At 41.3% G+C, this 14,098-nt stretch overlaps 1 protein-coding gene across 1 annotated transcript; it reads left to right on the top strand.

Moving 5' to 3' along the window:
• Window positions 1–1,047: 1,047 nt before the first annotated feature.
• LOC132583157 (extracellular calcium-sensing receptor-like) lies at window positions 1,048–9,884 on the top strand. The gene is made up of 5 exons (XM_060254829.1): window positions 1,048–1,277; window positions 2,219–2,510; window positions 4,836–5,693; window positions 7,650–7,776; window positions 8,971–9,884. The coding sequence occupies exons 1-5, from the start codon at window positions 1,048–1,050 to the stop codon at window positions 9,882–9,884; spliced, it is 2,421 nt and encodes an 806-aa protein (XP_060110812.1).
• Window positions 9,885–14,098: the final 4,214 nt, after the last annotated feature.

Raw genomic sequence — 14,098 nt, 5'->3', positions numbered from 1 at the left:
TTCCTTCCTTCCTTCCTTCCCTCCCTTCCCTTCCTCCCTCCCTCTTTTCCTTCCTTCCCTCCTTCCCTCCCTCTTTTCCTTCCTCCTTCCCTCCCTCCCTCCTTCCTTCCTTCCTTCTTCCTTCCTTCCTTCCTTCCCTCCCTTCCTTCCTTTCTCCCTCCCTCCCTCCCTCCCTCCCTCCCTTCCTTCCTTCCTTCCTTCCTTCCTTCCTTCCTCCCTCCCTCCCTCCCTCCCTCCCTCCCTTGTCTTGCAGCTCTCAAACATCTGATATTTATTCTATGTGGCTCTTACATTAAGCAAGTTCAACCACCCCGGGCACTTTTGCACTTTTCTTGCTTTGCACTTTTCTTGCTTTGAATCACAATCAGCCTAAATGTCCAAATCGGAAAGCACACAAGGGTCATGATGACTCTTACAACAAAAGCTTGTTTTCTGCACTAATTGTTTTCCTCCTTACTCCATGTGGATGACATGTCTTTGGGGAGGCTATTTTAAACCCTGCAATTATTTCAAAGGCCTCTCCATTTTGCCAGGGACAGCAAGGCTTTTCAGAGATCAGAAGCAGCATCCATAATCGAGAGCTTCTATAGAATGTATCACAAGAGCAATGCAGAGCATGCAGGGGTGGGGTGGGGTGGGGTGGGGAGCAGCCTGATGCAGAAATTGAGGGACTGTGAGTCTGATCACAAGTTGTTCTCAGTCTGTAGATGCTACTCTTTATAAAAAGGTAAAAGTAGTCCCCTGTGCAAGCATCAGTTGTTTCCGACTCTGGGGTGACGTTGCTTTCACAACGTTTTCACGGCAGACTTTTTATGGGGTGGTTTGCTATTGCCTTCCCCAGTCCTCTACACTTTACCCCCAGCAACCTGGGTCCTCATTTTACCGACCTCAGGTTGTGAGCAGAGAGTTCAGTACTGCAGCTTTACCGCTCTGCACCACTTTATAAGAAAAGTCAAAAGTGATAGAAGAGTTAGTCTGATATCAGATCATTTGAAAACAGACAGAAACAGGGAGTCCTTTGCCAAGTTTTTTCCATCAGTGGCCCAGATGGTCTTCTTGCTGCAACTCCTGATTCTGCTGCTGCTTCTGATGCCTGAAGCTGTAACCAAAGCGCATCCTGCAATGTGTAGTATGAAGAATGCCCCTCCTGCCCAGCGTCAGTATTATCTGCCAGGGGAACTCATCCTTGGTGGGATCACTTCCCAGCTCTTCTTCCCTTCCTATGCTCCCATTTCTTTCTGTGAGAAACCCCAAGAAATTGTTCCTGGTCTTTCTAGGTAATAGCATTTCTCTCACAACGCATCCAGATTATAATCACCAAAATTTGGGGATCTTATACGTTTCCTCTGCGTGCACTGCAGAGGCTGCTCACCACCATTTCCTCTAGCCTTAGGTATTCCTTCTTTTGCTAAACCATTATCTCCCATGAGTGGCAAGCGCCAGCATAAGAGGAATTTTCCAGCAACAGAGGATTGCCTTTGCAGAGTCCAAGAGAAGTGCATGCAGAAGAAAGGAAGAAGACGACTGCTGATTTACACCCCGCCCTTCTCTCTGAATCAGAGACTCCGAGCGGCTTCCAATCTCCTCTATCTTCTCCCCTCCCCACAACAGACACCCTGTGAGGTGAATGGGGCTGAGAGGGTTCTCGCAGCAGCTGCCATTTCAAGGACAACTCCTGTGATAGCTATGGCTAACCCAAGGCCATGGGATCTTCGCACAGGTTGTTGAGCCTTAGAGACAATTTGGTTGTTTTCATATAGTATTAGTTTAGGATGACCTTTTTTGGCTTGGTTATATGCATTGTGCATTTGATACAAAATGTACTGAATCTGATCACAACCCCACAGCTGAATCCTCCTTATTGTTGGCTGCTTCCCAGCATCAACAGGCATCCCTGGGAAGTGTACAGAACATGAAAGCATTCATGGAATATAGTCTTGATGCGGAGGTCAAAAAACCAAACCAACAAACCAGCAAAACATTTTGCTGATGGAGGAGGACTGATGGTCAGCAATTCCTCCACTCCTGCAGATCTCCAGCTCTCTTCCCCCCCTCCCCCAATGCTATTCCTCAGGGTCCCCTGTCCCCTAAAATTTCAGCAGGCATCAGGAGTGGATAAATGAGGAAATCCCACTCCGTTGACAGATGTCAGTGTTTAATAGAGGAGAGGTGAGTCAGAAATGTAACCATCTTATAAATGTTGTGTCTACTGGTTCAGCTTGGTGTTGAAGAACTATCAGCATGTCTTGTCTTTGGTGTTTGCTGTGAAGGAACTCAATGAAAACCCCACAATCTTGCCCAACCACACTTTGGGGTTCCATATCTATGAAAGCTACTTCACTGCAAGAATGACTTATCAAAATACCCTGAATGTTGTCTTTACTGAAAAGAAGATGGGCCTCAACTATAAGTGTGACACCTGGAATAATCTGATAGCTGTTATTGGAGGCCAGGACTTTGAAATCTCTCTTCATATGGCCACCATCTTAGGCATCTATAAGATCCCACAGGTAAGATGGAGATGCTATAAATTAAAAGGATAAAGTTCTGTATAAGGACCATTACTGTGAACAAAGAAATAAATGATGGGAATTTGAGGCAAAATTTCCTAGTGATTCCTTTCATTCTTCTTTGGGAAATGCACTTTTTCATTCATTATTAGTGGCAAAGTTGATAAAGGTTAACGTGGAAAGAGGATGCGGCATTAGTTAATCTCTGCATGATGATCAAGAAGCTTGCTGGTCCCTTTTGTCCACCAACTGTTTCCCAGTAGTGGAGTCATGCCATCTTTTCAAAGTTGAATTGGATTCTCTAACATCAGAACAAAAGCCTAGTCATAATCAAACCTATCAAGATTGTTGGTTTATTTAGTTTGCCCACCTTTCTCACTAGGACCCAAAGCAAATTACAGAGTACAAAAAGAGGAAAAAATGTAAACATACAGTATAGGACACTGAATTAACAATGCAGTAGCACTGGGAGCGCAAAATTGAATGACAGTGTGAGTGGCAAACTGTCCAGGTTGGCATGGTCCAAATGCAAAGCAGAATGTCAGATTGCAAAGGACAGGCAATGCACCATCCACTTTCCACTCCAATATGAAGATGGCCATCTGGACTGTTCTGTCCAATTACAGACCAATACCGTCTTGAGAACAACTCCCTGAACATTTCTGTCATGCATATTTTGCAGAATAACAAAAGTTAGGCAGTGTCATCCGTTCACCATATTATAACCACCATCCAAACCAGAACATATTTGAAAGTTTTTGTCAGGAAAGAACTTCAGAAAGGCACCACCATTTATCATTAGTGAATCCAAAAGTTCAGATTTCAGGGCCAGCAGGGGCCAAGCTACTGCAAACAATTGAACTGGGTGTGAATCAGCTCATGCAACGTAGCTGTGAAGTAGTCATGAATTTCAAAGGGAAAAAAAAAAACATTTTTGGGTTTCAGTTTCCACCTCAGTGACTGAGACCAAATTCTTAGACACACCCTTTACTCAAAATCTTCATCATCTCATATTTCAGGAAGACTGGAGACTACCTGCCCATTTCTAGGCATTTGAAATTCTCACTTGTACAGTTGGCGTAGGCAGCCATGTACTGACGAGTAAATAAGACTTTTCTCCCCTTTCTCATGAGCTACAGACAGTGGATGAACAGTTCTCTCTCTCTTTTTTTTTTTTTAAAATAGGAGTGTATAGGCCTTGGATACTTAACTCTGTCAGTCTTGCCCTTATTTATTTATTTATTTTTATTTATTTATTTACTTTGGATTTATATCCCGCCCTCTCTGCAAGTAGACTCAAGGTGGCTAACAATCACCCTGACGTAACAACGTAGCACTTAGGGCCAATACATCTAGTATTTTTTCACTCTGCTCAGCTGACTTTCCATATCAGAGAACAGCTCAGAGAACATAAGAACATAAGAGAAGCCATGTTGGATCAGGCCAATGGCCCATCCAGTCCAACACTCTGTGTCACACAGTGGCCAAAATATATATATGTATGTGTGTGTGTATATATATATATATATACACACACACACACACACACACTGCGGCTAATAGCCACTGATGGACCTCTGCTCCATATTTTTATCTAAACCCCTCTTGAAGGTGACTATGCTTGTGGCTGCCACCACCTCCTGTGGCAGTGAATTCCACATGTTAATCACTCTTTGGGTGAAGAAGTACTTCCTTTTATCCGAAGTTGTGATTCAAGCATTGGAGCGATGAAGGTTCAGAAAAGTTGTGATGCAAGCACTGGTGTGATAAGATACTGAATGTGGTGGAAAGTGCTGCCAAGTCACAGCTGACTTATGGTGAGCCCTGGTTGGGTTTTCAAGGCAAGAGATATTCAGCAGTTGTTTGCCATTGCCTGCCTCTATATCCCTGCACTGGTATTCCATCTGAACACTTGCCAGGGCTGACCTTGCTTAGCTTCCGAAATCTGGTGAGATTGAGCTAGCCTGAGCTGTCCAGGTCAGGACAAGATACTGGGTACTGTGGTATAAATCATCTAAACAACATAAAAAAGAGCCAGTTTGATGTAGTGCTTAAAGTGTGCAGACTCTAATCTGGGGAAACCAGGTTTGATTTCCCACTCCTCCACATACACCTGTTGAGTGGCCTTGGTTCAGCTGCAGTTCTTGAAAGAGCTGCTCTCTCAAGAGCAGTTCTCAAAGAGCTCTAGCAACCCCACCTACCTCTGTTGTGGGGAGAGGAAAGGAAAGGAGATTGCAAACTGCTCTGAGACTCTGAGTGAAGGGTGGGATATAAATCCAATTTCTTCCACCTCCATCTCCATCTCTTCTTCTTCTTCTTTTATAGATCACGTATTGCATATTTCCTCCATCAGTGAGTGACAGAACTCAGAAGCCTTCTCTGTACCAGATGGCTCCCAACGAAGCCTTTCAGTACACAGGGATTGTCCAGCTTCTGCTGCATTTCCAATGGAGATGGGTTGGAATCCTTGTAGTGAGTGATGATAAAGGAGAAAGGTTTGTGCAGACCATGACACAAAAGTTCTCTGAAAATGGGATTTGCCCTGCCTTCATTGAAAGAATACCAGACCATGCAGCATTTTTTGAAGTTTTCAACCTTTTCAATTATATTGAGAGTACAGCTGACTTTCTATCCAAGACAGATGTCAATATATTTCTCGTAAATGCAGAGACACACACCATGACATCTCTCCAGTGGATTCTAATGCTGGTTGACATAAAAGGCATGACACCGATACGCAAGGTTTGGGTTATGACAGCTCACTGGGATTTCTCATCAGAAATAATGCACAAACACTTGAATATGAATGTCTTCCATGGTTCCTTATCCATTGCTATCCACTCCAATAATGTTCAGGGATTCCAAAAATTCCTGCTGTCAGTGAATCCTTACAATGATGAAGATGGATTTATAAAGACATTTTGGGAGCAGGCTTTCAACTGTTTATTATTTCCAGAAGTCAATGAGAGCAAAGAGAGCAGGGAAATTTGTACTGGTGACGAGAAGCTGGAGAGTCTTCCTGGGCCTTTTTTTGAAATGAGCATGACGACTCAAAGCTACAGTATCTACAATGCTGTCTATGCTGTGGCGCATGCTTTGCAGGCCATGTACGCATCTAGGACCAAGCATGGGTTAATGGTTGGTTGGAACAATCCACAGCCTGGGAAGCTATCAAATGTCCAGGTAATGTTTTACTTGGAAAGCAGTTCTGTATGGTAGATTTCATAATATACCCTACCTGGCCAGACTATGTCCATGTAAGTCCGGATCTATTGAAACCATTTCACATATTCTTTTGTACTGCCCTTTTTATGTAAGTATTCGTTGTTGATTTTTGGATCCTATTCTTCTAAATAAGATGGGTCTGGCTGATCCAGATAAGGTCCAGCTTGTTCTGAAGGATGTTACTCCTGACATAACTGTGAATACTGCCTCATTTCTGTACTGGGCCAAAAAGATTCGTCAAGACAAGGAACAGTCTTGTTGTTTCATTTAACTGTGATTTTATGTAACTGTGTTTTAAACCTGATGTACAGTATCTTAACTTATTTATTGTTTCTTAACCCATTGTTTCTTAACCTGTTTTTATATGCCATTAAAGGTTGATTGATATTACTTGGAAAGCAGATTGATGTTTAATGCAATGACTAAACTGAGACATGTGGTTCAGAGCCTGCCCCAGCACCATCATAACCATTGAAAATTGGGGGCAGGGATGCCCCCTTAGGTTTCTGCTGCCAGAAAGGTTTTATTTAATATTATACTCATCAAATGTAAAAGAGCAATATTTAATAACTTCACTCTCTGATATATCCCTGATGGGTCCACAGAAGATAGACAGTTGAATGCACCATCAATAAATCTATTGCCTGATTATGTCTGTTCAGAACTCGGAGTGTGCGTTCAGCTAACTTCAAGCTGAAAAAAAATACCTTAGTGATATTTTTCAGGTATTGATCCAGCCAGATATAGATTTTGGACCGTATTCATCGTGAATTTTGGGACCACCAGATAGACAAACGTAAAGGGTGTTTAAAGAGATTGTGGACCCCTTAAATTTATAGTATGACTGCTTTCAAAAGAAAGGTACCTTACCTAAATTGCTTTTTAGGAATTGCATGGCTATAAGAACCAGGAACCATATACACTGTGCCTTCGATAACTTTTGTGTAATCTGACATAGACTCTTCTAATGCAGCTTCACCCTTTTCTGAGGAAAATATCATTTAACAACAGTGCTGGGGACAAAGTAACTTTTGATAACTGTGGAGAATTAGTAGGTGGATTTGATATTATTAACTGGGTTACTTTCCCAAACAAATCCTTCCTAAGAGTGAAAGTGGGAGAAATTAATCCTCAAGCTCCGTGGAGCAGAGAGTTCTCCATTAATGAGATGAACATTGGGTGGCCCAGTAGATTTAATCAGGTATGGAAAACAATGATACATTGAATTTGACTTTGTCATATTGAGTTGCTCTGCTAACACAGTCCGGTTCTCTTGTTCAAAATGTTGTCACTAATAGCCAATTTTCATGTTATGTGTATATATAATCCCAGTTGGGAAAACTGCATAGGTTTTTTGTTGTTGTTGTTAGTTTGTTTGAAGTAACTCTGTTGTTTTCCTTGAACTTTGGTTCCTATACCCAGTTTATGTATGATTCTCATTCTCTAAGAATGAGCCAAAACATAAGAGAAGAAAAGAATTTTATTCATCTTCAATATATGCTGAAGTTTATGGAATTGGTGTGAACATCTACTCCAGTTTCCTGTGTCTCAGTCTCTGGAGAAATTAATGGCAAATGTGGAGATTCTCGTTCCTATTTAGTAATCACACTTCCTGCCCCAGCTTGGGTTGCCAGCAGGCCTAAAGTAAAATATCCTTCACCTTTAACAGAAACTTAATGGGCAGAAATGGGCAGGTGAAGCTTTTCATGGCATGGCATGGTGGTAAATAACTTCACCTGCTAAACAATAGCCTATTATGCCTCTGTTAAAGGGGCATGGCATTCTTGCTCCAGATTGTTGGCAGCCCTAACCCTGAAGAGAAAACCCTCTCATTGTCCTTCAGTGCCAGCATCTCAGTTCAATACTAAAATACAGGGATATGGAACAAACTTTTAATCTTTCTTTTGTGGATAGGTTGTGCCCTCGGCTCTATGCAATGAAAAATGTCATCCAGGTTCCAGCAAGAAGAAGAAAGAGGGAAAGCCATTTTGCTGCTATGATTGTGATCCGTGTCCAAAGGGGAAGATTTCAACCCAGAAGGGTAATTATTCATAGGACAAAGCATATTAAGGAAACATAATTCTATGATTTTTTTAAAAAAAAAATGTTTGGCTTATGAACAGAGATAAAGTTGTCACATATCAGATCAATCCTCTAAAACAGATATAAATGCCTTTGTTTTTGCTAGAGTTCTTATATGATTTCGTTTTAGGGACAGCCTTAATGACCTTAGGAATGATCGGTTCCAGGGCAGTTTGTTCCTGTCCATTGACAGTCTATTTATCCCTCCTGGTTTCTGTCACATCTCATCAAGCAACACATCATTTTGGGTTGCTTTACTGGTATGGTTTCCAAACTCCAAGCACAGCCTAGAGACTTCCTGGAATTCCAAGCGGTCTCCAGACTGCAAAGATCGGTTCTGATGGAGAAAATGGCTACTCTGTAGGGTGGACTTTATGGCAGTATATCCCACTGAGGTCCCTCCCACCCTGCCCTTCCAAGGCTCCGCTCCAAAATTCCCAGAACTTTCACAGCCTGGAGTCAGTAAATGTAGTTGTAGAACTGGGACTGAGTGACAGCATTTTGTGGTGAGTTAGGTACTTTCTGAAGTACATATTTCAGAAGACAACGTTGGGAAATGGTTTCTTCCCATGATGTCCTAGCATGCAAGTTGTTGCGCAGCCTTTTTTTTTTTTTTTTTAAAGCATACCCTTAATATCTAGATGGCTGCCACAGAATAACTTGCTATGCTACGACATTAATTCTACCTGGTTTAAAGGGGAATTCTTAGATGACTTTTCTTCCCAGATGGACCCAAAATGGATTACAAAAAAGTACTACATTACAAAAAATAGACAGAAAAAATTATCACAAAGAAATCTAGGCTGGGCCATGCTTGGCAAGCTACCACCACCCAAACACCTGGAGGAAGAGAAGGAGAAAATCAGCTTTATGGAATACAACTGCTGTTGTCCTGTTTCCGACAATCCAGCACGGTCTTCCCCATTTCTCCTTTCTGCCAGCTTGAGGGATGTTAGTGTCAATGGACAAAAAGGAAAGGACAAGTAGTACAATCTGTCATTGTAATTATTCTAATATGAATGAATGAAAATATATGTATATTTAAAACAATAACAATCGGGCATAATCAATATTCCAAGCATAGGCTTGCATCTCTTAGATATCACATAAGTATAAAAAACTGAAATGCGGTATTCATTCTTTTTTTTTTAAGATGCAGGTGACTGTTTCCAGTGCGCAGAAGATCAGTATCCAAACAATGATAAAAATGGATGCCTTCCCAAGGGTCTCAACTTCCTGTCTTACAGTGAACCTTTAGGAATTCTTTTGGCAGTGCTGTCCCTCTCTCTTTCCTTCGCCACTTTTTTGGTGCTTGGACTCTTCATGAAGCACCAGAACACTCCCATTGTTAAAGCCAACAATCGAAACCTCACCTATTCTCTACTCATCTCCCTCCTGCTATGCTTTTTATCTTCTTTGCTATTCATTGGCCAGCCTGACAAAGTGACCTGCAAGCTGCGACAAACTGCTTTTGGTATCATCTTTGTGATGGCTGTTTCTTCTGTGTTGGCCAAAACCATCACCGTGGTTTTGGTCTTCATGGCCACTAAACCAGGATCCAAGATAAAGACATGGGTGGGGAAAAGACTTTCAAATGCTATCATTCTTTGCTCTTCATTGGTTCAAGCGAGTATTTGTATGATATGGTTATATACTGATCCTCCATACCCAGATGTTGACTCTCATTCTCTAGCTGTAGAAATCATCTTGAAATGCAATGAAGGATCTTCGAATATGTTCTTTTATATTTTGGGGTACATGGGATTTCTGGCTGTTGTCTGTTTCACTGTGGCTTTCTTTGCCAGGAATCTGCCCAACACTTTTAATGAAGCTAAGTTAATTACTTTCAGCATGTTGGTGTTTTGCAGTGTGTGGGTGTCTTTTGTTCCAACCTATCTGAGCACCAAAGGAAAATATATGGTGGCTGTGGAGATCTTCTCCATCTTGGCTTCCAGTACAGGCATACTGGGTTGTATTTTTTCTCCTAAATGTTATATCATTTTGCTGAGGCCTGAGCTGAATGACAAAAAACAGTTAATAAGGAATACAATGGGAAGAGGTATTTGAAATGTCTAGTGGTACATTATAAAGGAATAGTGAAGTCTTCCTTGGAATAAACCTGTAAACATATATTTACAAACTATTTGGGCAGATTACATAGTTTATCAAGACTTGTCTAATACAGTAATTTCATGGTTTGATGACATTTTATGAAAAGCTCCATTTGGAAAAGAAATGGGTAATTTAATCTTAATTTAATTTACTCAGTTATTAAATTTATATCCCACCCTATTCTGCAAGTGGACTCAGACCAGTATACAACAATAAAATCAGAATAACATCATAAAAAATAAATATTATAAAATCAGAAGTGGCACAATAAACAATCTTACAAACATAGGCAGCAAAACCATGCAACAGCATGGGCTGGTGACGGTCAGCATGAACATATACACCATGAAGGTGAGATGCTGGGGGAAGCGCTAACTTTCAAAGGACATCTGTTGGATCATTTAAAATCCTGGTGGAAGAGTTCCATCTTGCAGGCCCTGTGAAACCGTGATAGGTCCCACAGGGCCTGGGTCTCTAGCAAGAGCTCATTCCACCAGGTTGGGGCCTGGACTAAAAAGGCCCTGGCCCTAATTGAAGCCAGCCGGTATCATAAGCAGATGTTGAGCAGAAGACCTCAAAGCCTGTGGGAGATCATATGGGGTAGTTGTTTTTTAGCTGATTGCAGGTACCAAGCTTGATGTGATCCTTCTGCAGATCCTCACAGAGGTCCTTGGTATTTGTGATGGGCTCGTGTCCTGACCTGGATGGCCCAGATTAGCCCAATCTCATCAGATCTTGGAAGTTTAAGCAAAGTCAACTCTGGTTAGCACTGGGATGAGAGACCACCAAAGAAGTCCAGGGTTGCTGTGCAGAGGCAAGCAATAGCAAAACATCCTTATTAATCTCTTTCCTTGAATACCCATAAGTTAGGTGTGACTTCATGGTACTTTCAACAACCATGCCTCCAAAATTCCACTTTGACAGAAATTGAAAAGATTGAGGAAGGGTTCCATTGAAAGTGTTCCTTGTGAAATGAAGAACCCTGATGGAAATGAAAGTTGTTTTGACGGGCTACATTTTTCTGCAATATGTTGATGCTGTATTTCTGCCCTCCTATGGTTTCACCAGCAAAAAAGAAAAACAAAATCAGGAACAGAGGGGTTTTTTTCCCAGTCCACATATCTGTAGCAATCTTAAAATAAATTTAAAAGACTAGCAGAGTGATTCCAAAGGCATTATCACCCTATTTGTAATTCACAGTTCTTTGGGTTTTCAAATAAGGTAGAATCCTTTCTTTTTAATGCATTAGTTTCAAAGCAGAACCTTCTGGTACTCCTCTTTTTTATGAACATTAATAAATTTATTTAAACTCTGGGATTTATACTGGGAACTGTAGAAATAGTCTGCACCTTTTGTAGCAGTATCTTAATGAAGACAAGATGTACAAACAATATGGGTTAAATTAGGCTTACCTGATCCATCAAGAAATATAGTCCTATTTGACTTCTTCCTACGTTTGCGTGACAAAAAAGTAAAATGTCCCCTCTCCAATAAATTCTTGTTCTTCTCACCCTCTACTTGATACAAGATCTGCTCTCATGATTGTTCCTGTACATTTTTGTGTGTGGGGTGTGTGTGTGCAGAGGAATAAGAAAGGTAAAGGTAGTCCCCTGTGCAAGCACTATTCATTTCTGACTCTGGGGTGATGTCACATCACAACATTTTCATGGCAGACTTTTTATGGGGTGGTTTGCCATTTCCTTCCCCAGTCCTCTACACTTTACCCCCAGCAACAAGCTGAGCACTCATTTTACTGACCTTGGAAGGATGGAAGGATGAGTCAATCTTGAGATGGCTACCTGAACCCAGCTTCTTCTGAGATCAAACTCAGTTCATGAGCAGAGCTTGGACTGCAATACTGCAGCTTACCACTCTGCGCCACGGGGTTCTTTTGCAGAGAAATAGATTGAAATAATTTACAGAGCTATGTTTCATTAGACAATGGCTTTTCTTTTCTTTTCTTTTTAAAGTAAAAAGCCAGTGAGAAGGATTTCAAGAAGTCCTGAGGGAAGGGATGGAAAGAACATGGAGAAATGTCCTCTTTGAGGCATGTCAGCTTGAGACTCTGGCCAGCTGAGTAAATTTCACTTCCCCATAAGGTGCTGCCAGGTTCTGTTTTATCACATGGACCAGGCCTTGTCTTTTTTGTAGCAGGAACTGCTTTGCATATTAGGCCGCACTCCCCTGATTTAGCCAATCCTCCTGGAGCTTACAGTAGGCCCTGTACTCAGAGCCCTATAAGCTCTTGGAGGATTGGTTACATCACAGGGGGTGTGGCCTAATATGCAAAGGAGTTCCTGCTACCAAAAAAGCCCTGGCACAGACAAAAAATGTGCTTGTGTTCCATTTCTATTGGGGGGGGGCGGGGTGTTGAATCACAGCAAAATGGTTCATGGGGGGAAAAAAAAATCAGATTTGAATGGGGAACCTGTGTGCTTTCAGAAAGGTACACTAAAACCATCTTCATGACAATGTGAATTACTAACATCAACCTACTGGTTTGGAACCAGTCTTGGTGCTATTACCTTTGCAACCTATTGAACCCGTGGCCTGTTTCCTTCCCTCACTAGTCATCAGTAATTGATTTGGGTGACATCAAGCAAATATGTTTTCTTCAGTGGTTCTGCTAAAGAGGTGCCAAACAAAAGATCAAAAACTTTGAATAAATCATTATCTCTCCCCCCCCACACACACACACCATAATTATCTAAATTAATGTAATTGATATGACCAGCACCTGACCAAGTCAGAAGATTGCCACGAAAGTTCAACAAGCAAACCTAAAAAGGGTATTTAAAACATGTAATGTGCCTTTGAAAACTAAGATTAGAAATTAGACATAGGCAGGACCCTGTTAGCATGAGTGCCCCTCCTCCTATTTCATTTGCTTAGATCAGGCTTCTATTAGGTTAGTCGCCACCGGCATTCAATGCATGTTTTGGTAAGAATATAGATAGAAATGGTAAGGCCAATACAGTTTCCTTTTTAAAGTGGATCGGCAGAGCCACATACTGGCCAAGATGTCTTTTTTTCAAACTCAGTTGGTGCTCATGGTGATGCTGTAGGGAGAGATCAGAGACGATGCATCTACAAAGAAGTTTCCCCATTAGGATGGTGGGATGTTTGATGTTGCTTCTGATGCTGCCACACATTGTATGCAGAGGGAGTACTCTTAAATGCATCGCCCAGGATCCCCTTTTCATTCCACATCAGTGGTACCAACCAGGTGACCTTCTCATCGGCGGGATTGTTTCTCACATCAATTACATCTTCCCCATCTATTCCTTTAAAGCTCATCCTTCTCAAGAATCAATGTCTCAAGAATGGACTACAGTTCCAGTGTAAGGGGGGGGAAATATTATTTCACTGATATTTTAGACTTTGTGGCTGTATCTCACTTTGGTTTTCATGACAAATTTGATGTTTTTAAATTTGGAATCGTGGGGGAGGGGAGGTAAAGGTCTAGGGCACAATATCCATTTATTCCCTGAAGCAATGTAGTAATAAAGGACAAATAACCCATCCAGTTTTATTCTGCGGTAAAATTGAATAAAATAAAGTACTGAGGTCACGTTCGAAATTTTGCAGGCGAAGAAACTGAGATTTGGAGTAAGATCATGACCCTTTCCAGGTTATGTTTTCCGATTTAAAGATGATTAAAAACCGTGGTGTGAAACACAATTTTAAAAAGCTAGTTATCACTAATTCTTTTCATTAGTGATAGCTAGAAAAATTAGAAAAAAATCTTAATCTGCCTATGGCAGCAATGCCCAAGACTAACAATGGCATTATTGGGGGTTTTTTTATTTCAGATGAATACTCACATCATATAATATATACCGCATATTTGGAGTTAGACATATGACTCTTTAAAGCTAGAAAGGGATGACGGTATTCTCAATATAGTGTAGCATTCTCCTAAGAAATGCCATGTTACTTTGCTTGCAGGGTACTTACAAAGTTTTACCAGCATATCCTGGCCCTGACGTTTGCTGTGAATAAGATTAATGAAAATGCTAAAATCTTGCCCAATATCACCCTCGGGTTCCACATTTATGATAGCTGCCATGATCCAATGATGACCTACCATTCAACCTTGGACTTGCTCTTCAAAGGTCAAACCTTTGTCCCCAACTACAACTGTGGGATCCAAAAGAATGTAATAGGGG

The sequence above is a fragment of the Heteronotia binoei genome, chromosome 15, assembly GCF_032191835.1.
Source record: "Heteronotia binoei isolate CCM8104 ecotype False Entrance Well chromosome 15, APGP_CSIRO_Hbin_v1, whole genome shotgun sequence".
NCBI classification, from domain to species: domain Eukaryota; kingdom Metazoa; phylum Chordata; class Lepidosauria; order Squamata; family Gekkonidae; genus Heteronotia; species Heteronotia binoei.
This window is presented reverse-complemented; position numbering and strand designations above follow the sequence as displayed.

Excerpts from the sequence above, each read along its gene's own strand:
- LOC132583157 (XM_060254829.1), top strand. The coding sequence starts at position 1,048 with ATGGTCTTCTTGCTGCAACTCCTGATTCTGCTGCTGCTTCTGATGCCT. Across the intron at positions 1,278-2,218 it reads ATTGTTCCTGGTCTTTCTAG|CTTGGTGTTGAAGAACTATC; the intron begins GTAATAGCATTT and ends CTACTGGTTCAG. Across the intron at positions 7,777-8,970 it reads GAAGATTTCAACCCAGAAGG|ATGCAGGTGACTGTTTCCAG; the intron begins GTAATTATTCAT and ends TTTTTTTTTAAG.